The sequence below is a fragment of the Oncorhynchus masou genome, chromosome 21 (assembly GCF_036934945.1).
Source record: "Oncorhynchus masou masou isolate Uvic2021 chromosome 21, UVic_Omas_1.1, whole genome shotgun sequence".
Lineage (NCBI taxonomy): Eukaryota > Metazoa > Chordata > Actinopteri > Salmoniformes > Salmonidae > Oncorhynchus > Oncorhynchus masou.
In genome coordinates this window covers 55,296,081-55,319,034 of record NC_088232.1, presented here as the reverse complement: position 1 = coordinate 55,319,034, position 22,954 = coordinate 55,296,081, and the positions used below count along the sequence as shown (strand labels likewise).

At 49.6% G+C, this 22,954-nt stretch overlaps 1 protein-coding gene across 3 annotated transcripts in view; it reads right to left on the bottom strand.

Moving 5' to 3' along the window:
• rab11fip5a (RAB11 family interacting protein 5a (class I)) overlaps positions 1-22,954 on the bottom strand; it is a 98,379-nt gene that overhangs the window by 8,877 nt on the left and 66,548 nt on the right. Inside the window, exons 3-5 of one of the 3 annotated variants that reach the window (XM_064928806.1) lie at positions 20,831-21,335; positions 5,380-6,756; positions 2,138-2,282 (exon numbers count right to left, since the gene is read on the bottom strand). In XM_064928806.1, the coding sequence (XP_064784878.1) occupies positions 2,138-2,282; positions 5,380-6,756; positions 20,831-21,335 (2,027 nt within the window). Of the gene's footprint in view, positions 1-2,137; positions 2,313-5,379; positions 6,757-20,830; positions 21,336-22,954 lie in introns of all 3 variants that reach the window. The other 2 variants (XM_064928807.1, XM_064928808.1) reach the window with 2 other exon arrangements.

The window sequence follows — 22,954 nt, the reverse complement described above, 5'->3', positions numbered from 1 at the left end:
GAGAGGTAAAGACAATGAGGTAAAGAGAGGGGAGAAAGGAGAGGGTGAAGACAATGAGAGAGGGGGAGAAAGGAGAGGTAAAGACAACGAGAGAGGGGGAGAAAGGAGAGGTAAAGACAATAAAGAGAGGGGAGAAAGGAGAGGGTGAGAGAGAGGGGAGAAAGGAGAGGTAAAGACAACGAGAGAGGGGGAGAGAGGGGGAGAAAGGGAGAGGTAAAGACAATGAGAGAGGGGGAGAAAGGAGAGGTAAAGACAATGAGAGAGGGGGAGAAAGGAGAGGTAAAGACAATGAGAGAGGGGGAGAAAGGAGAGGTAAAGACAACGAGAGAGGGGGAGAAAGGAGAGGTAAAGACAATGAGAGAGGGGGAGAAAGGAGAGGTAAAGACAATGAGAGAGGGGAGAAAGGAGAGGTAAAGACAACGTAAAGAGAGGGGAGAAAGGAGAGGTAAAGACAATGAGAGGGGGAGAAAGGAGAGGTGAAGACAACGAGAGAGGGGGAGAAAGGAGAGGTAAAGACAACGAGAGAGGGGGAGAAAGGAGAGGTAAAGACAATGAGAGAGGGGGAGAAAGGAGAGGTAAAGACAACGAGAGAGGGGGAGAAAGGAGAGGGGGAGAAAGGAGAGGTGAAGACAATGAGAGAGGGGGAGAAAGGAGAGGTAAAGACAACAAGAGAGGGGGAGAAAAGAGAGGTAAAGACAATGAGAGAGGGGGAGAAAGGAGAGGTAAAGACAATGAGAGAGGGGGAGAAAGGAGAGGTGAAGACAATGAGAGAGGGGGAGAAAGGACAGGTGAAGACAACGAGAGAGGGGGAGAAAGGAGAGGTAAAGACAATTAGAGAGGGGGAGAAAGGAGAGGTGAAGACAACGAGAGAGGGGGAGAAAGGAGAGGTAAAGACAACGAGAGAGGGGGAGAAAGGAGAGGTAAAGACAATGAGAGAGGGGGAGAAAGGAGAGGTAAAGACAATGAGAGAGGGGAGAAAGGAGAGGTAAAGACAATGAGAGAGGGAGAAAAGAGAGGTAAAGACAACGAGAGAGGGAGAAAGGAGAGGTAAAGACAATGAGAGAGGGGGAGAAAGGAGAGGTGAAGACAACGAGAGAGGGGGAGAAAGGAGAGGTAAAGACAACGAGAGAGGGGGAGAAAGGAGAGGTAAAGACAATGAGAGAGGGGGAGAAAGGAGAGGTAAAGACAACGAGAGAGGGGGAGAAAGGAGAGGGGGAGAAAGGAGAGGTGAAGACAATGAGAGAGGGGGAGAAAGGAGAGGTAAAGACAATGAGAGAGGGGGGATTAAGTTAAACAGAGAAACTGACAAATGCTTCAGTTTGTGCTTTCTGTGTGGTAGTTCTGTGTGGTAGTTCTGTGTGGTAGTTCAGTGTGGTAGTTCAGTGTGGTAGTTCTGTGTGGTAGTTCTGTGTGGTAGTTCTGTGTAGTAGTTCTGTGTGGTAGTTCTGTGTAGTAGTTCTGTGTGGTAGTTCTGTGTGGTAGTTCTGTGTAGTAGTTCTGTGTGGTAGTTCTGTGTAGTAGTTCTGTGTGGTAGTTCTGTGTAGTAGTTCTGTGTGGTAGTTCTGTGTAGTAGTTCTGTGTGGTAGTTCTGTGTGGTAGTTCTGTGTAGTAGTTCTGTGTAGTAGTTCTGTGTGTAGTTCTGTGTGGTAGTTCTGTGGTAGTTCTGTGTGGTAGTTCTGTGTAGTAGTTCTGTGTGGTAGTTCTGTGTAGTTCTGTGTAGTAGTTCTGTGTAGTAGTTCTGTGTAGTAGTTCTGTGTGGTAGTTCTGTGTGGTAGTTCTGTGTGGTAGTTCTGTGTGGTAGTTCTGTTCTGTGGTAGTTCTGTGGTAGTTCTGTGTGGTAGTTCTGTGTGGTAGTTCTGTGTGGTAGTTCTGTGTGGTAGTTCTGTGTGGTAGTTCTGTGTGGTAGTTCTGTGTGGTAGTTCTGTGTAGTAGTTCTGTGTGGTAGTTCTGTGTGGTAGTTCTGTGTGGTAGTTCTGTGTGGTAGTTCTGTGTAGTAGTTCTGTGTGGTAGTTCTGTGTAGTAGTTCTGTGTAGTAGTTCTGTGTGGTAGTTCTGTGTGGTAGTTCTGTGTAGTAGTTCTGTGTGGTAGTTCTGTGTAGTAGTTCTGTGTGGTGTGTGCCAGCTAGTCACTGCTGTACCTTTTTCTTCTCAGGCTGCTGCTCGGTGGGCTGGCTGCTCCTCCCCGGGTGGATAGAGGACTTAAGTTTGTCCAGCACCGACCGCCCCTCGGAAAGTTCCGCCCGCCTCTTTTCCTCTGGGGTCAGGGGCTTCACTGGGTGAGGACTGTAAAGGGACATACAGTAAGACGCGTCACTGATAGAAAAGGGCACAAAAATAAAAGTCCATCTTTCAGTCTCCAGACTTGAACCTGTACATTTTGAGATGACATACTGAAGATAGTTTCACAGTCCTCCAGAACTCTCCCTCCTAGCTGTTATTGAACGCTGTCCTCCAGTACTCTCCCTCCTAACCCTGTCCTCCAGAACTCTCCCTCCTCACCCTGTCCTCCAGTACTCTCCCTCCTAGCTGTTATTGAACGCTGTCCTCCAGTACTCTCCCTCCTAGCTGTTATTGAACGCTGTACTCCAGTACTCTCCCTCCTAGCTGTTATTGAACCCTGTCCTCCAGTACTCTCCCTCCTAACCCTGTCCTCCAGTACTCTCCCTCCTAACCCTGTCCTCCAGTACTCTCCCTCCTAGCTGTTATTGAACCCTGTCCTCCAGTACTCTCCCTCCTAGCTGTTATTGAACGCTGTCCTCCAGTACTCTCCCTCCTAGCTGTTATTGAACGCTGTCCTCCAGTACTCTCCCTCCTAACCCTGTCCTCCAGTACTCTCCCTCCAAGCTGTTATTGAACCCTGTCCTCCAGTACTCTCCCTCCTAGCTGTTATTGAACCCTGTCCTCCAGTACTCTCCCTCCTAGCTGTTATTGAACCCTGTCTCCTCCAGTACTCTCCCTCCTAACCCTGTCCTCCAGTACTCTCCCTCCTAGCTGTTATTGAACCCTGTCCTCCAGTACTCTCCCTCCTAACCCTGTCCTCCAGTACTCTCCCTCCTAACCCTGTCCTCCAGTACTCTCCCTCCTAGCTGTTATTGAACCCTGTCCTCCAGTACTCTCCCTCCTAACCCTGTCCTCCAGTACTCTCCCTCCTAGCTGTTATTGAACCCTGTCTCCTCCAGTACTCTCCCTCCTAACCCTGTCCTCCAGTACTCTCCCTCCTAGCTGTTATTGAACCCTGTCCTCCAGTACTCTCCCTCCTAACCCTGTCCTCCAGTACTCTCCCTCCTAGCTGTTATTGAACCCTGTCTCCTCCAGTACTCTCCCTCCTAACCCTGTCCTCCAGTACTCTCCCTCCTAACCCTGTCCTCCAGTACTCTCCCTCCTAGCTGTTATTGAACCCTGTCCTCCAGTACTCTCCCTCCTAACCCTGTCCTCCAGTACTCTCCCTCCTAGCTGTTATTGAACCCTGTCTCCTCCAGTACTCTCCCTCCTAACCCTGTCCTCCAGTACTCTCCCTCCTAGCTGTTATTGAACCCTGTCCTCCAGTACTCTCCCTCCTAGCTGTTATTGAACCCTGTCCTCCAGTACTCTCCCTCCTAACCCTGTCCTCCAGTACTCTCCCTCCTAGCTGTTATTGAACCCTGTCCTCCAGTACTCTCCCTCCTAACCCTGTCCTCCAGTACTCTCCCTCCTAGCTGTTATTGAACCCTGTCCTCCAGTACTCTCCCTCCTAGCTGTTATTGAACCCTGTCCTCCAGTACTCTCCCTCCTAACCCTGTCCTCCAGTACTCTCCCTCCTAGCTGTTATTGAACCATGTTTCCTCCAGTACTCTCCCTCCTAGCTGTTATTGAATCCTGTCCTCCAGTACTCTCCCTCCTAGCTGTTATTGAACCCTGTCCTCCAGTACTCTCCCTCCTAGCTGTTATTGAACCCTGTCCTCCAGTAATCTCCCTCCTAACCCTGTCCTCCAGTAATCTCTCTCCTAACCCTGTCCTCCAGTACTCTCCCTCCTAGCTGTTGTTGAACCCTGTCCTCCAGTACTCTCCCTCCTAGCTGTTATTGAACCCTGTCCTCCAGTACTCTCCCTCCTAGCTGTTATTGAACCCTGTCCTCCAGTACTCTCCCTCCTAACCCTGTCCTCCAGTACTCTCCCTCCTAGCTGTTATTGAACCCTGTCCTCCAGTACTCTCCCTCCTAACCCTGTCCTCCAGTACTCTCCCTCCTAGCTGTTATTGAACCCTGTCCTCCAGTAATCTCCCTCCTAGCTGTTATTGAACCCTGTCCTCCAGTACTCTCCCTCCTAGCTGTTATTGAACCATGTTTCCTCCAGTACTCTCCCTCCTAGCTGTTATTGAACCCTGTCCTCCAGTACTCTCCCTCCTAGCTGTTATTGAACCCTGTCCTCCAGTAATCTCCCTCCTAACCCTGTCCTCCAGTAATCTCCCTCCTAACCCTGTCCTCCAGTACTCTCCCTCCTAGCTGTTATTGACAGGTCTGTGAGTGTGAATAGACCCTTTTCCAGTACACAGCACAATGACGTCAGGCACAGATGTCCACGACTCTTGGCTGCAGTAAGAAAGCCATCGCCATCTGTGCCCATTCAAGATGTACATTAGATTTACGTAATTACTTCTAAACAAAATCATTTTGGGGTTCTCATACGCTTACAATGATGTTTTGATTCTTGCTTGAACAGTCGCTAAGATTATACTTGGATGTGATCTTTGCAAAATAACTATTTTGGATGTAGCAGTTGTTAGCTAGAATGCTAACGCTCATATGATATAGGTTGTAACAAAAGCTAGCCGAAGAGCCATTTTACTGGTTGAAGTGTATTTTAAGCATAATGCAGTTGATTTGCGATGATGACACAAACATTATGTTAAGCAGGACATTCACACGAGCCTGAAAATCCCATTATAAACCAAAAGTAGTGTGAAATGCACTCATAAGCACCATGTAAATACAGACTTTTTTGCTGGCTTTCTACAGAATAACTCCCCCTTGTTCTGCCACCAACTAGCACGTGTCACCCTTGTGTAACAAACACATAAAGGAGTCTATACTACCTTTCATTGGGGGGGGGGGGGGTTAACTTCAGGACCCATCACACTGACCATAGAGACAAGAAACACAGGAGTATGGTGTGTGTTGACAAATAAGAGTAGAAGATTTTCACATAGAAGAAAATGAAGAAACCCCAAGACAGGTTGCAGAGGAGAGGCAGTGGAAGCAACGGGAGAACCCCAGATCGTCTATCGCCATAGAGACAAGTAGAGGGCTCATCTTTGCATCAACTATGGCAGTCGCTGAGAGAAGAAGAAGAACTTGAGGCCCTGTTGAGACACCCACCACTTCCCAGTAAACATGTGACCTCACCTGATCTGCTGATTGGCTGGCGGATGTGTCTCCTGGGGCATGCCAGCATGCGATGCACCAATCACTGGCTGTGCAGTGGAGAAAAGGGTTGCGGCCAAGACAGTGCTTACTGATGACCTCACAGTAGCAGGGGGCGGGGCAGGGAGAGAGGAGAGAGCTGGAGAGGAAGATGAGTTACGTTCAGCAGTTAGAGAGGAAGGAGCGGAGAAGGAGGAGGCAGCGAGGAGGTCAGAAGTGTCATGCTGCTGGACAAAGGACAACGACCCCAGGGTTACAACGCCAGGGTCGCTGCCGAACGACAGACTCAGGTCCTCAACGCTGTTCCTCCTTGTGCCCTCTGAGAGGGACCGTTGGAGCGGGTGTTCTTCTGAGAGAGAATGTTGGACTACAACGGACTCCACACGAGGGTGTTCTGAGTATTGGTACTCTGATCTGTAATCTTCAATGTCTTCATTGACCTTCTCACCACTAGATGTCCCAGTAGTGGACTGAACTGTTTTTAGTGGACTGTGAGCTTGAGACCTGACAGAGTGTAGAAGTGCATTGGAAAGTTCTGCTGAGTTACATGATTCTAAGTCCATGCCGATTGGCCTGTCTATCCTTGCTTCAGGGGATGTGGTCTTCTCTTTAACAACACAGGTGGCTCCCAGATGGGATGTGGCTCGATCTATTGTGTCTGACCGGATGACATCATCACAAGTGGCCCAGCATCGATCGTCAGAGAACTCCCCCATCAAGTCTAAAGCAGCCATGTTGTCTGGGCCAGTTGCAGAGTAGAATGATGCAGTCTCAGCGTTAGCGTAGGACATGTCTTCCTCACAGAGGGGAGAGTTAGCAGAGGGCACCGTCGCAGTCTTCGGGAGCGGAGGGAGCGGTCTCTGGCTCGTTTTGACTGCTTCTTCTTCTTCTTCTTTATCCTTAGTGTTGGCGCTCTTCTCTTCTGGAGGAAGTTTCAGGGAGGCTCTTTGTTCCTTCATACCAGTGTTAGTGCAGTCTGGTGTGACTGGGCTGTCTTGGGTTGGGGGCAGGATGGGTACGGGGTTAGGGTTGATAGACCAGGTTTGGGGTGTTACTGAGATATAGGAGGTAAAGCCAGAACAACAGGGAGGCAGATGGGGCTGGGCAGAGTTAAGGTTTAGAGCTTGGTCAGCTAGGAGTTCCTCATAGAAAGGGTTACACTGGAGGAGCGAGAGGAACGGGTTGGAGGGAGACATGGGGGACTGGCTGAAGGGGTTAGTGTGATGGAGTGGGGTGCCCAGTGAGTTAGGATCTACAGGGAGGTGAGGGGGGCCCCAGGACAGCAGACCAGGGGTAAGGGGGGTGAGACCAGGGGTATGGGGGGTGAGGTGAGAGCCTGAGCTAGGTGACACCACCGGGCTGTGAAAGGAAGGCACACAGTCCTCTTGATTAGTGATGTTTGTTTACAAGGCTAACCTCAGTTCTACTGGACATAGTCAGTGGTAACACCAAACAACTGCAAATGTTGGGGGATAATACCTTCAATTCTGAATTTAAAAAATAATAATGTATTTCTTAGCATCTAAAACTCTGAGGCGTTATCCCCTGACAGACTGAACCAACCAGTGGTTGGCCCTGATTTTTTATTTTTTTATTTTATTTTACCTTTATTTAACTAGGCAAATCAGTTAAGAACAAATTCTTATTTTCAATGACGGCCTAGGAACAGTGGGTTAACTGCCTGTTCAGGGGCAGAACGACAGATTTGTACCTTGTCAGCTCGGGGGTTTGAACTTGCAACCTTCCGGTTACTAGTCCACCGCTCTAACCACTAGGCTACCCTGCCACCCCGTAAAACTGAGTGGCTTCCAACGTCCCTCGTGCCTGTACCTCAACCCCTAATCAACATCAGTCTGGCTTTAAATCCAGTCCTGCGACAACACGTTGAGCTCGACAGACGACGTAATGTTTAGCCTGAGAGACGATGCACCAGACTGAGTGGCACCACTGAATATGGGTCTGTGTAGTCGTAGACCCGTTGTAGCCTGGTGCCAGATCGGTTTGTGCTGTCTAGCCAGATGGAGTCAACATACAGGACCCTCATCCATCTGACCTTCGCTGTATTAGAAACAGGTCTTACCAAAAAAAGTACACACCTCATTAGGAACCGATTCAGGAATTTACGCCTTTGCTACGCACTTCTCAGTCGTTGGTATTCAGACCTGTCAGATACCTTCTGCCGGTGCCTAACAGGTGTGGTCCCCTTCTATTCAGACCTGTCAGATACCTTCTGCCGGTGCCTAACAGGTGTGGTCCCTTCTATTCAGACCTGTCAGATACCTTCTGCCGGGGCCTAACAGGTGTGGTATCTTCTATTCAGACCTGTCAGATACCTTCTGCCGGTGCCTAACAGGTGTGGTTCCCTTCTATTCAGACCTGTCAGATACCTTCTGCCGGTGCCTAACAGGTGTGGTTCCCTTCTATTCAGACCTGTCAGATACCTTCTGCCAGGGCCTAACAGGTGTGGTTCCCTTCTATTCAGACCTGTCAGATACCTTCTGCCGGGGCCTAACAGGCTCTGCAGGTGTGGTTCCCTTGCACGCTCTGAATAAATGTCATTCAAACAATGAAAACCCTCCCACTTGCTGCCCAACAGATTTATTTTCTCATGGAGTTTTTATTCAATAGGGTTTTCAACAAACACTAAAACTGGACAGTTTTATCTCAATCTCTTCATTCAAAGACTCAAATCATGGACACTCTTACTGAGCGCTGTGGCTGCTTTGCGTGATTTATTGTTGTCTCTACCTTTTTGACCTTTGTGCTGTTGTATGTGCCCAATAATATTTGTACCATGTTTTGTGTTGCTGCCATGTTGTGTTGCTACCATGTTGTTGTCATGTTGTGTTGCTACCATGTTGTGATGCTAGCATGTTGTGTTGCTAGCATGTTGTTGTCATGTTGTGTTGCTACCATGTTGTGCTGCTACCATGTTGTGCTGCTACCATGTTGTTGTCATGTTGTGCTGCTACCATGTTGTTGTCATGTTGTGCTGCCACCATGTTGTGTTGTTACCATGTTGTGTTGCTACCATGTTGTTGTCATGTTGTGTTTCTACCATGTTGTGTTGCTACCATGTTGTTGTAATGTTGTGCTGCTACCATGTTGTGCTGCTACCATGTTGTTGTCATGTTGTGTTGCTACCATGTTGTGTTGTCATGTGTTGCTGCCTTGCTATGTTGTTGTCTTAGGTCTCTCTTTATGTAGTGTTGTGGTGTCTCTCTTGTTGTTGTGGTGTCATGTGTTGCTGCCTTGCTGTGTTGTTGTCTTTAGGTCCCTCTTTATGTAGTGTTGCGTCATCTCTCTTGTTGTGATGTGTTTTGTCCTGTATTTTTATTGTATTTATTGATTGATTTATATTTTAATCCCAGCCCCCGTCCCCGCCGGACGCCGTTTGCCTTTTGGTAGGGCGTCATTGTAAATAAGAATTTGTTCTTAACTGACTTGCCTAGTTAAATAAAGGAGAAATAAAAGTAAAAAATAAATAAATAAAATGTGCATAGTTGTCTCCGTCTCAGCACCAAAATACCCTGATCTAGTAGATTATTTAGGTTTAGGAAAGTATTTATCAACCATAAAAACATGCCATTCTTCAGTTCAAAGTTCAAAGTTCAGAAAACCCACAGAGAGAAAAGAGCATGAAAAGGAATAACATTCCATTTCTGTGATCTGGGGCCATAATGCTCAGTGTACAGGAAGTAGGCTTCAAGCCCATTATGAAACCAGGGGACATATCCACAGTCAGAGTGATGATATTATGGGATCAGTACCTTATATGGAGAGGGAGGGGACCTGACCCCAGATCAGCTTTCTACAGAGGATTGCTATGAAGCATATGAGGAGATTTCAGTGGTGGGGGTCTCTCAAGATTTTACCAATGGGAAACCACACACTGAGTAAAGCAATAACTAAATTAATTTCTCCATAAATAAAGTAAACACTAGCAACAATAATCAGATGAGAGATGAAGGTCAGTAAATTAAGTGTCAACTGCCAACTCTACAATGAAACAGCCAAAAGGTACCTGTATGCATGGAGAGAGGAATCTGTTGCTGAATGGGGAAACAGTGGCTTTATCCCACAGGTGTACACCATCACCACTGCCCACCCTCCCAACTCCGCCCACCTCTCCTACTCCGCCCACCTCTCCTACTCCGCCCACCTCTCCTACTCCGCCCACCTCTCCTACTCCGCCCACCTCTCCTACTCTGCCCACCAATCTGCTGCAGGAAGTAAGCACAGCAAACCACAGTAGACAGAGCAGGGAGGGACGGTCACACCACCACCCATAAAAACGGGGACCTACCATGTCCTGAAACAAATGTTTTAATAAACACAAGCAATAAACAATACAAATATACTTTATACCCTGGACATCCAACCACACAGGTCCACCACTTAACTCAACCCACACCACCAGCTCCAGCAACCATGGCACCTGGATGCAAATTAAGAAAAAGAGAGGAAGAGAGAGACCAAGAGAGAGGAGACCAAATTGTCGGAGAACAGACAACAGAGTATTAAACAGGACGACTAAGAAGAGGGCACACGGGACAACGAATCCGCCAAAAACATTGTCCACCCCGTTAATATGACCAATCTCGAGGGGAAAAGCTTGAAGGTATCACCGCATCTAGTTCGGACACTGCAACGAGCGTAAAAAAGTGTGTGGGTTGTGATCAGTATATACAACTAGAGGCACTACACCCAAAGTGTTGTAGAGCCCAGATCAGGCCAAGAGCCTCCTTCCAGTCACGGTCCAACTAGATTCAGTAACCAGGCAACAATGACTTCAAGATCTGATGGTACCGCTCCATGGCTCCCTGACTCTGTGTATGATATGCGGTCGCAAGATTGTGTCTGATGCGAAGTTGGCGTTAACAAACATTTGAGAAGTGAAGATGGAACCTTGATCACTTTGAATAATTTTGGGTATTTCCCGAAAACAGAAATAAACTGAGTCAATGCCCTAACAACGGACGTGGTTGTTATGGTACAGAGAGGATAAGCAGCTGGATAACGGGTCTCTGGGCACATCACCGTCAACAGTTAAATACTACCGGTTTGGAATGAGGCAATGGGCCTACACATTCAATAGTTAAACGCTCAAAGGGTTGGCTGACTACTGATATTGGGTACAAAGGTGCTTTAACGTCTGGTTAGGCTTCCCCAGTCAACTGGCAAGTATGGCAAAGTTTGGTAAATGCTGAGACGGCTCTTTTCAGACCAAAAGAAATGAATATGGCCATGGGTCTTCCCAACACCTAAGTGACCAGCAACATCCCCATGAGACGTCTGCAAAACCATATCACGGAAGGTATATGGTACTACAATTTGAATGACAAGGTCACCCTAAAAATAGTCACCATGAGGCAGCCATTTCCTCAACAACAATTGATCCTTTAGGTAGTATCTCTGTACTACGGTTCCGGGTTGGAGCGAGCGGTCGCATCTACACTTCGGTCCGCAGGTAGTATAACTTTTCATTACATTTTCATTACATTTCATTATAGTACAACGGTTTGATTTGGCTAATCTTAGCAATTCCTTCTTAGCTAGCTACATAGCCGTCTTTGTATCAAAGATAATTGCGTAATTATCGTATTTCGTCGTCCTAACGTAGTCTACACTGCTATCTGCCCAGCAGCTAGCTAATCGTCCACCATCTACCAGCACTGTAGAAACTATTACACTCAACTGAACGACTCGATTAGTGTAGTGTTAGCTAGCTACATAGTTGTCTTTGCTGTCTTCGTATCCAAGATAATTGTGTAGTTTAGAGTGTGTAGACTTAGAGTGATTATCTTAATTTACCGAGGTTAGCTAGCCAGCTATTTGTCGTCCTTAACGTAGGAGATACTGCTAGCTAGCTAGCCAACAGCTAGCCAACGTCTACCGAATAAGAACTTCAACAACCCGGTCAACATTCCGCTTCGCTCCACAGGTAGTATCACATTTTCATTTCACTTCATTACAGTACAACGGTTTGATTTGTTTGATCGTAGCTAGCTAGCTACATAGCCGTCTTTGTATCTAAGACAATTGTGTAGTCTAGAGCGATTTTCTAGGTTAGCTAGCCAGCTATTGTCGTTCTTTTAATGTAACGAATAGCAGCACTGTAGCACTGTAGAAACTATTACACTCGACGGAACGACTTGATTAGTGTAGTGTCAACAACGCAGCCACTGCCAGCTAGCCTACAAAGTCAACAACGCAGCCACTGCCAGCTAGCCTACTCCAGCAGTACTGTATCATTTCAATCATTTTAGTCAATATGATTCTTTCTACGTAAGCTTAACTTTCTGAACATTCGAGACGTGTAGTCCACTTGTCATTCCAATCTCCTTTGCATTAGCATAGCCTCTTCTGTAGCCTGTCAACTATGTGTCTATCTATCCCTGTTCTCTCCTCTCTGCACAGACCATACAAACGCTCCACACCGCATGGCCGCGGCCACCCTAATCTGGTGGTCCCAGCGCGCACGACCCACGTGGAGTTCCAGGTCTCCGGTAGCCTCTGGAACTGCCGATCTGCGGCCAACAAGGCAGAGTTCATCTCAGCCTATGCCTCCCTCCAGTCCCTCGACTTCTTGGCACTGACGGAAACATGGATCACCACAGATAACACTGCTACTCCTACTGCTCTCTCTTTGTCCGCCCACGTGTTCTCGCACACCCCGAGAGCTTCTGGTCAGCGGGGTGGTGGCACCGGGATCCTCATCTCTCCCAAGTGGTCATTCTCTCTTTCTCCCCTTACCCATCTGTCTATCGCCTCCTTTGAATTCCATGCTGTCACAGTTACCAGCCCTTTCAAGCTTAACATCCTTATCATTTATCGCCCTCCAGGTTCCCTCGGAGAGTTCATCAATGAGCTTGATGCCTTGATAAGCTCCTTTCCTGAGGACGGCTCACCTCTCACAGTCCTGGGCGACTTTAACCTCCCCACGTCTACCTTTGACTCATTCCTCTCTGCCTCCTTCTTTCCACTCCTCTCCTCTTTTGACCTCACCCTCTCACCTTCCCCCCTACTCACAAGGCAGGCAATACGCTCGACCTCATCTTTACTAGATGCTGTTCTTCCACTAACCTCATTGCAACTCCCTCCAAGTCTCCGACCACTACCTTGTATCCTTTTCCCTCTCGCTCTCATCCAACACTTCCAACACTGCCCCTACTCGGATGGTATCGCGCCGTCCCAACCTTCGCTCTCTCTCCCCCGCTACTCTCTCCTCTTCCGTCCTATCATCTCTTCCCTCTGCTCAAACCTTCTCCAACCTATCTCCTGATTCTGCCTCCTCAACCCTCCTCTCTTCCCTTTCTGCTTCCTTTGACTCTCTATGTCCCCTATCCTCCAGGCCGGCTCGGTCCTCCCCTCCCGCTCCGTGGCTCGACGACTCATTGCGAGCTCACAGAACAGAGCTCCGGGCAGCCGAGCGGAAATGGAAGAAAACTCGCCTCCCTGCGGACCTGGCATCCTTTCACTCCCTCCTCTCTACATTTTCCTCCTCTGTCTCTGCTGCTAAAACCACTTTCTACCACTCTAAATTCCAAGCATCTGCCTCTAACCCTAGGAAGCTCTTTGCCAACTTCTCCTCCCTCTTGAATCCTCCTCCCCTTCCCCCCCCTCCTCCCTCTCTGCAGATGACTTCGTCCCAACCATTTTGAAAAGAAGGTCGACGACATCCGATCCTCGTTGCTAAGTCAAACGACACCGCTGGTTCTGCTCACACTGCCCTACCCTGTGCTCTGACCTCTTTCTCCCCTCTCTCTCCAGATGAAATCTCGCTTCTTGTGACGGCCGGCCGCCCAACAACCTGCCCGCTTGACCCTATCCCCTCCTCTCTTCTCCAGACCATTTCCGGAGACCTTCCCCTTACCTCACCTCGCTCATCAACTCATCCCTGACCGCTGGCTACGTCCCTTCCGTCTTCAAGAGAGCAAGAGTTGCACCCTTCTGAAAAAACCTACACTCGATCCCTCCGATGTCAACAACTACAGACCAGTATCCCTTCTTTCTTTTCTCTCCAAAACTCTTGAACGTGCCGTCCTTGGCCAGCTCTCCGCTATCTCTCTCAGAATGACCTTCTTGATCCAAATCAGTCAGGTTTCAAGACTAGTCATTCAACTGAGACTGCTCTTCTCTGTATCACGGAGGCGCTCCGCACTGCTAAAGCTAACTCTCTCTCCTCTGCTCTCATCCTTCTAGACCTATCGGCTGCCTTCGATACTGTGAACCATCAGATCCTCCTCTCCACCCTCTCCGAGTTGGGCATCTCGGCGCGGCCCACGCTTGGTTGCGTCCTACCTGACAGGTCGCTCCTACCAGGTGGCGTGGCGAGAATCTGTCTCCTCGCCCACGCGCTCTCACCACTGGTGTCCCCCAGGGCTCTGTTCTAGGCCCTCTCCTATTCTCGCTATACACCAAGTCACTTGGCTCTGTCATATCCTGACATGGTCTCTCCTATCATTGCTATGCAGACGACACACAATTAATCTTCTCCTTTCCCCCCTTCTGATGACCAGGTGGCGAATCGCATCTCTGCATGTCTGGCAGACATATCAGTGTGGATGACGGATCACCACCTCAAGCTGAACCTCGGCAAGACGGAGCTGCTCTTCCTCCCGGGGAAGGACTGCCCGTTCCATGATCTCGCCATCACGGTTGACAACTCCATTGTGTCCTCCTCCCAGAGCGCTAAGAACCTTGGCATGATCCTGGACAACACCCTGTTGTTCTCAACTAACATCAAGGCGGTGGCCCGTTCCTGTAGGTTCATGCTCTACAACATCCGCAGAGTACGACGCTGCCTCACACAGGAAGCGGCGCAGGTCCTAATCCAGGCACTTGTCATCTCCCGTCTGGATTACTGCAACTCACTGTTGGCTGGGCTCCCTGCCTGTGCCATTAAACCCCTACAACTCATCCAGAACGCCGCAGCCCGTCTGGTGTTCAACCTTCCCAAGTTCTCTCACGTCACCCCGCTCCTCCGCTCTCTCCACTGGCTTCCAGTTGAAGCTCGCATCCGCTACAAGACCATGGTGCTTGCCTACGGAGCTGTGAGGGGAACGGCACCACAGTACCTCCAGGCTCTGATCAGGCCCTACGCCCAAACAAGGGCACTGCGTTCATCCACCTCTGGCCTGCTCGCCTCCCTACCACTGAGGAAGTACAGTTCCCGCTCAGCCCAGTCAAAACTGTTCGCTGCTCTGGCCCCCCAATGGTGGAACAAACTCCCTCACGACGCCAGGACAGCGGAGTCAATCACCACCTTCCGGAGACACCTGAAACCCCACCTCTTTAAGGAATACCTAGGATAGGATAAAGTAATCCTTCTCCCCCCCCCCTTAAATGATTTAGATGCACTATTGTAAGGTGGCTGTTCCACTGGATGTCATAAGGTGAATTCACCAATTTGTAAGTCGCTCTGGATAAGAGCGTCTGCCAAATGACTTAAATGTAAATGTAAATGTACATTTGGAACATCGGCCAGGAGGACCTGCTCAAACAACCCTTTCAGAGCAGGGTCAGCCCGCTGTTCTGCTACCAGGTCACCACGGGAAACAGAAAAAGGAAGGTCAGGCACACAAGTTACAGAATAGTCCGTCACCTCGCTGTTCCCTACACCAGACTCAGACACGGACTCAGACACGGACTCAGACACCAGACTCAGACACGAGACTCAGACACGGACTCAGACAGAGGACCCAGACAGAGGACCCAGACACGGACTCAGACACGGACTCAGACACCAGACTCAGACACGGACTCAGACACGGACTCAGACACCAGACTCAGACACCAGACTCAGACACGGACTCAGACACGGACTCAGACACCAGACTCAGACACCAGACTCAGACACCAGACTCAGACACCAGACTCAGACACCAGACTCAGACACCAGACTCAGACACCAGACTCAGACACCAGACTCAGACACCAGACTCAGACACCAGACTCAGACACCAGACTCAGACACCAGACTCAGACACCAGACTCAGACACCAGACTCAGACACCAGACTCAGACACCAGACTCAGACACCAGACTCAGACACCAGACTCAGACACGGACTCAGACACCAGACTCAGACACCAGACTCAGACACGGACTCAGACACGGACTCAGACACCAGACACCAGACTCAGACACCAGACTCAGACACCAGACTCAGACACGGACTCAGACACGGACTCAGACACGGACTCAGACACGGACTCAGACACGGACTCAGACACGGACTCAGACACGGACTCAGAAGCGGACTCAGACACGGACTCAGACACGGACTCAGACACCAGACTCAGACACCAGACTCAGACACCAGACTCAGACACCAGACTCAGACACCAGACTCAGACACCAGACTCAGACACCAGACTCAGACACCAGACTCAGACACCAGACTCAGACACCAGACTCAGACACCAGACTCAGACACCAGACTCAGACACCAGACTCAGACACGGACTCAGACACCAGACTCAGACACCAGACTCAGACACCAGACTCAGACACCAGACTCAGACACCAGACTCAGACACCAGACTCAGACACCAGACTCAGACACCAGACTCAGACACGGACTCAGACACGGACTCAGACACGGACTCAGACACGGACTCAGACACGGACTCAGACACGGACTCAGACACGGACTCAGACACGGACTCAGACACGGACTCAGACACCAGACTCAGACAGAGGACTCAGACACGGACTCAGACACGGACTCAGACACGGACTCAGACACCGGACTCAGACACCAGACTCAGACACGGACTCAGACACGGACTCAGACACGGACTCAGACACCAGACTCAGACACGGACTCAGACACGGACTCAGACACCAGACTCAGACACCAGACTCAGACACGGACTCAGACACCAGACTCAGACACGGACTCAGACACGGACTCAGACACGGACTCAGACACCAGACTCAGACACGGACTCAGACACCAGACTCAGACAGAGGACTCAGACACGGACTCAGACACGGACTCAGACACGGACTCAGACACGGACTCAGACACGGACTCAGACACGGACTCAGACACGGACTCAGACACGGACTCAGACACGGACTCAGACACCAGACTCAGACAGAGGACTCAGACACGGACTCAGACACGGACTCAGACACGGACTCAGACACGGACTCAGACACGGACTTAGACACGGACTCAGACACAGACTCAGACACCAGACTCAGACACGGACTCAGACACGGACTCAGACATGGACTCAGACATGGACTCATTGCACGAGTCACGGCACAAGCAGTAAACACTTTGGGGAAACTCTGAGCACCTTCACCCGGCACCTCTCTGAGATGGTCCAAGGAAACCATGAGAGGTGGTGATACATCTCGCCAGACCCGCCCACCGGCAAGGTCATTTCCTAGAATCACCGCCACCCCTATGATGACGTCACCTTGTACCAGATCTGTGGAGAGCACAAGTTTGCGTAAAGGGACAGACACAATATGCAAAACTATCTCTCGGATCAAGACACTGTGTCCCATATCGGGGCGGCAGGGTAGCCTAGTGGTTAGAGCGTTGGACTCGTAACCGAAAGGTTGCAAGTTCAAATCCCCAAGTTGACAAGGTACAAATCTGTAGTTCTGTACCTGAACAGGCAGTTAACCCACTGTTCCTAGGCCGTCATTGAAAATAAGAATTTGTTCTTAACTGACTTGCCTGGTTAAATAAAGGAAAAATAAAAAGTATCCGTCTCTGGCGAAATAGATAGACACCAGTATCTCACGGGGCTTTAAGTGTGACCCTCTCTTGGTTACATATCAGGGATCCATAGCCCTCCGTAATGACCGGTGAATGGATAGATGTCAACCATACCCAATGTTTCTTTTAACTGGTCCTAAAAGGTGGAACAATTGAAAGCAGGTGCCGCTAACGCCGTAGGATTTACGGGCCCATTTACCCCAGAAGGCGTAGCTTTAACTCTAAGGACGGGGCATTCACTTTTCCAATGACCTTTACCACAGCAGTAATAGCAGATTTTGCCATGATCGGATTTCACATGGGAACAATAGTCAATCCTTGAGACAAGATCAGGCCCAGTAGGAAAGAATTTAGTCGCAAAACTCTCCCTGCGACCGTCACTGTGAAGACGGGGTTCCCCAAAGTGATATTTATGCATCAGCACATATTCATCAGCCAACACTGCAGCCTCCAAGACGGTCTGCACTTTATGCTCATTTATGTATGTGCCAAGGCGGTCAGGGACAGAATCTTTGAAATGCTCCATCACAACTAAACTGCACAACCGACAAAGTGCACTATCAGTTAAACTGGGCAAGTCCGTGCAAACTCAACATAAATCGGTTTGTCAGTTTTTTCCAGGTTCTAAACCGCTGGTGACACACTTCAGGAACTAACTCATAGTCGTGCAGCTTTAACTTTGCCATAGTTTTGTCTATCAGCAACGTTAAGAGTTGAGTAGACTTCTTGTGCTTTCCCAGCACACATTGCAACATCAACGTACGGTCGGTATCAGGCCAATTCTTGGAATCTGTTACCCTTTCAAACAGTGAAGAAAAAACTCAGGTTCCTTTTCCCTGAATTTTGGCAGGCGCCTCAAGTGTCCAGCTACGTGAAAGAAAAGCTGAGCACGACCCCGGAGAAATCACCGTAACTGTCATTAAGAGACATGTCAGAGGTTACCATCTCTGACCAAATCTAAAACGGACTTGTTGCAGCGTCAGCTTACCGCCGTTTCTTGTTTCAACCTTTTTGACCTCCAACTCCATTTCCAAGGCTTGTTGCTGTTTCAACCTATCATGATCTAGTTGTAGCAACAACAGTTCCTTTTGCTGTTCAAAAGAGAAGACAGGATTAGGGGCGTTTGTAGTGGACCGAAATGTGGCCAAACCAGGAGAAAATGACTCCATTAGAATGCCGGATTCGAACAAGTTGGCCTTGAGTATGGACTTAACTGTGTCTTTCAGACGTTTATCATCAATCTCAATGTTATAATGTGTCGCAATTCATAACAATTGGTCTTAAGTATAGCAAACCAGAAGCTCCTCCCTCGGGACTTGGAAGAATTCCTTAATGTTAGTCAAACAGTTAACCAACTATGGACGAACAACAACCTGCTCTCGCCCCAATTGAGTACATCAAACCAGACTAAAACAAAAGCACAGTGTCAACCACACAGGAGAGAAAAACAATTAATGGAACTTCCCCAAGACCTATTACTAGCTCAACCCTAGTCTTCAAACAGTTACTGCGGTGGGTAGCTTCCCCAAGACCTATTACTAGCTCAACCCTAGTCTTCAAACAGTTACTGCGGTGGGTAGCTTCCCCAAGACCTATTACTAGCTCAACCCTATTCTTCAGATAGTTACTGCGGTGGGTAGCTTCTCCAAGACCTATTACTAGCTCAACCCTAGTCTTCAAACAGTTACTGCGGTGGGTATTTGCTCACTGTCACAGACAAAGCTCCCAGGTGGTTACCCCTCTGAGCCACGGATGTGCCAGGATGATCTCATTTTGGCCTGGGCGGCCAGTTCTAGGAAGAGTCTTGGTGGTTCTTCTTCCATTTAAGAATGATGGAGGCCACTGTGTTATTAGGGACCTTCGATGCTGCAGAAATGTTTTGGTATCATTCCCCAGATCTGTGCCTCGACACAATAATGTCTCAGACCTCTACGGAGAATTCCTTCGACCTCATGGCTTGGTATTTGCTCTGACATGCACTGTAAACTGTGGGACCTTTATACAGACAGGTGTGGCCTTTCCAAATCATGTCCAATCAACTGAATTTGCCACAGGTGGACTGCTGAAAGGTGAATTCATCTCCCAGTGTCTGGTGGAAAGCAGACTGAACCAGGTTTTCCTCTAGAATTGTTCCTGTGCTTAGCTCCATTACGTTTATTTTTTATCCTGAAAAACTTCCCAGTCCTTAACGATTACAAGCATACCCATAACATGATGCAGCCACCACTATGCTTGAAAACATGGAGAGTGGTACTCCGTAATGTCTCCCTCATGGCCCAGGTGTCTACATACACCATAGACACATATCAGTTTATATGGATCCAGCTCAGACAGGCCCAGCTCAGAGAGGCCCAGTTCAGAGAGGCTCATCTCAGAGAGGCCCGGCTCAGACAGGCCCGGCTCAGAGAGGCCCGGCTCAGAGAGGTCCAGCTAAGAGAAGCCCAGCTCAGACAGACCCAGCTCAGACAGACCCAGCTCAGAGAGGCCCAGCTCAGAGAGGCCCAGCTCAGACAGGCCCAGCCCATGAGATTTTCACACTGAACAAAAACGTCAGCGCAATATGCAACAATTTCAAATATTTTAGTAAGTTACAGTTCATAGAAGGAAATCAGTCAATTGAAAGAAATTCATTAGGCTCTAATCTATGGATTTCACATTACAGATGCACATCTGTAATCAGTCATCACACATAAAGAAAGGTAGGGGTGTGGATCAGAACCAGTCAGTATCTGGTGTGACCACCATTTGCCTCATTTAGCGCAACACATCTCCTTCACATAGAGTTGATCAGGCTGTTGATTGTGGCCTGTGGAACGTTGTCCCATTCCTCTTCAATGGCTGTGTGAAGTTGCTGGATATTGGCTGGAACTGGAACACGCTGTCATACACGTTGATCCAGAGCATCCCAAACATGCTCAATTGGTGACATGTCTGGTGAGTATGCAGGCCAAGGAAGAACTGGGACATTTTCAGCTTCCAGGGATTGTGTCCAGATCCTTGTGACATGGCAGTGCCTTATCCTGCTGAAACTTTACGTACCTCCCAAGTTAACTTCAATATTTGTGCATAAAGGCATTTCCACCGCCATTTCTCGCATAATTAATTTTGACTGCTAGCATTAAAACTGTGGATGGAAACATGGTTACTAACTCCAACCTGCCCTGTGTAGAAACCTCTGGCACTTCAACAACATGACTCAATGACTCCAACCTGCCCTGTGTAGAAACCTCTGGCACTCCAACAACATGACTCAATGACTCCAACCTGCCCTGTGTAGAAACCTATGGCACTTCAACAACATGACTCAATGACTCCAACCTGCCCTGTGTAGAAACCTCTGGCACTTCAACAACATGACTCAATGACTCCAACCTGCCCTGAGTAGAAACCTCTGGCACTTCAACAACATGACTCAATGACTCCAACCTGCCCTGTGTAGAAACCTTTGGCACTTCAACCAGTTGTCAACGGTCTAATAAGGCTAACCATCCCTTACACATCATATGATTTAAATCCTTTGGTTTTCTCACAACATGACACAAACATATCCTGGGTGGTGGTGGACATCTTTGAGACAAACCAGTTGTCATCTATAATATAGTCAGTGGAGGCCACTCATCTTTCTGAGCGTCTACGTCACCCTGCGTTCTCACCTGTTAACACCCAGTAGTGGTCATTCTTTCTCACCTGGGTTTGTTATGGTTGTCCTTTGATCCAAACCATCCTTTGTGTTTCTGGTCCGGGCCAGAGTCAGAGTTCGAGGCCTGTTCAGACTCATCCAGACAGTTCCTGCTCCGGCTGTCTCTGTCTGACTCCTCCCTGGCCCCATCGCCCATCCCCTGGCCAGCCTGCTCCAGGGCCGCTGCGATGGCCACCTTCTCCTCCTTCCCTGCCTTGTCAAAGGACCAGCGCCGGCCATCCGCAGCGGGACCTTTAGGGAGGAGGACAGGGAGCTCCTCTCTCCGCTGGTTGAGGTTCTGGAGGGATTGGGACAGAGGCAGGTTCTTCTTCACCAGGGCTAGTGGATCTAAGGGTACTACAGGGTTCCCCGGGCAAGGGTCCAAGATGGTGTTGTACACATGGCTTCCATTGATGCAGACAGGCTGAGGCACAGGGATGTTGATCTCTCCAGACTCGTCAGTGAACTCACATGTGTAGGAGGCCAGCTTGGGAGATGACTCTGCCGTATGATCTGTGGAGGGGAGAGAGACAGATGCTCGTGCGTGAATAGCATGTCTTTTCATGACAGGAAAAGTCAAGCAAAGAGTGACAATGTATTCAATAAAACAATTAAAGTAGGGGGATGGGGATGGGATAGTGGAGTGGTAGTGGAGTGGAAGTGGGTGGTAGATGGGGGATGGGGTAATGGGGTGGTAGTGGAGTGTTAGACGGGGAATGGGGTGGTAGATGGGGGAAGGGGTAGTGGGGTGGTAGATGGAGTAAAGGGGTGGTAGATGGGGTAGTGGGGTGGTAGATGGGGTAGTGGGGTGGTAGATGGGGGGTGGGGTAGTGGGGTTGTAGTGGAGTGGTAGATGGGGTAGTGGGGTGGTAGATAGGGTAGTGGGGTGGTAGATGGGGTAGTGGGGTGGTAGATGGGGTAGTGGGGTGGTGGATGGGGTAGTGTGGTGGTAGATGGGGTAGTGGGGTGGTAGTGGGCTGGTAGATGGGTTAGTGGGGTGGTAGATGGGGGATGGTGTAGTAGGGTGGTAGATGGGGTAGGGGAGTGGTAGATGGGATAGTGGAGTGGTAGATGGGGTAGTGGGGTGGTAGATGGGATAGTGGAGTGGTAGATGGGGTAGTGGGGTGGTAGATGGGGGATGGGGTAGTGGGGTGGTAGATGGTGGTAGTGGGGTGGTAGATGGGGGATGGGGTAGTGGGGTGGTAGATGGTCGGATGGTGTAGTGGGGTGGTAGATGGGGTAGTGGGGTGGAAGATGGGGTAGTGGGGTGGTAGATGGGGTAGTGGGGTGGTAGATGGGGTGGTGGGGTGGTAGATGGTGGTAGTAGGGTGGTAGATGGGGGATGGGGTGGTAGATAGTGGTGGAGTGGTAGATGGTGGTAGTGTGGTGGTAGATGGGGGATGGGGTAGTGGGGTGGTAGATGGTGGTGGTAGTGGGGTGGTAGATGGTGGTAGTAGATGGGGGATAGGGTAGTGGAGTGGTAGATAGTGGTAGTGGGGTGGTAGATGGTGGTGGAGTGGTAAATGGTGGTAGTGTGGTGGTAGATGGGGGATGGGGTAGTGGGTTGTTAGATGGTGGTAGTGGAGTGGTATATGGTGGTAGTGTGGTAGAGGATGATAGATGGGGGATGGGGTAGTGGGGTGGTAGATGGTGGTAGTGGGGTGGTAGATGGGGGATGGGGTAGTGGGGTGGTAGATGGTGGTGGAGTGGTAGATGGTGGTAGAGTGGTGGTAGATGGGGGATGGGGTGGTAGATGGTGGTAGTGGGGTGGTAGATGGTGGTAGAGTGGTAGATGGTGGTGGAGTGGTAGATGGTGGTAGTGTGGTGGTAGATGGGGGATGGGGTAGTGGGGTTGTAGATGGTGGTAGTGGGGTGGTAGATGGTGGTAGAGTGGTAGAGTGGTAGATGGTGGTAGTGTGGTGGTAGATGGTGGATGGGGTAGTGGGGTGGTAGATGGTGGTAGAGTGGTGGTAGATGGGGGATGGGGTAGTGGGGTTGTAGATGGTGGGTGTGGGGTGGTAGATGGTGGTAGAGTGGTAGATGGTGGTGGAGTGGTGGTAGATGGGGGATGGGGTAGTGGGGTGGTAGATGGTGGTAGTGGGGTGGTAGATGGGGATGGGGTAGTGGGGTGG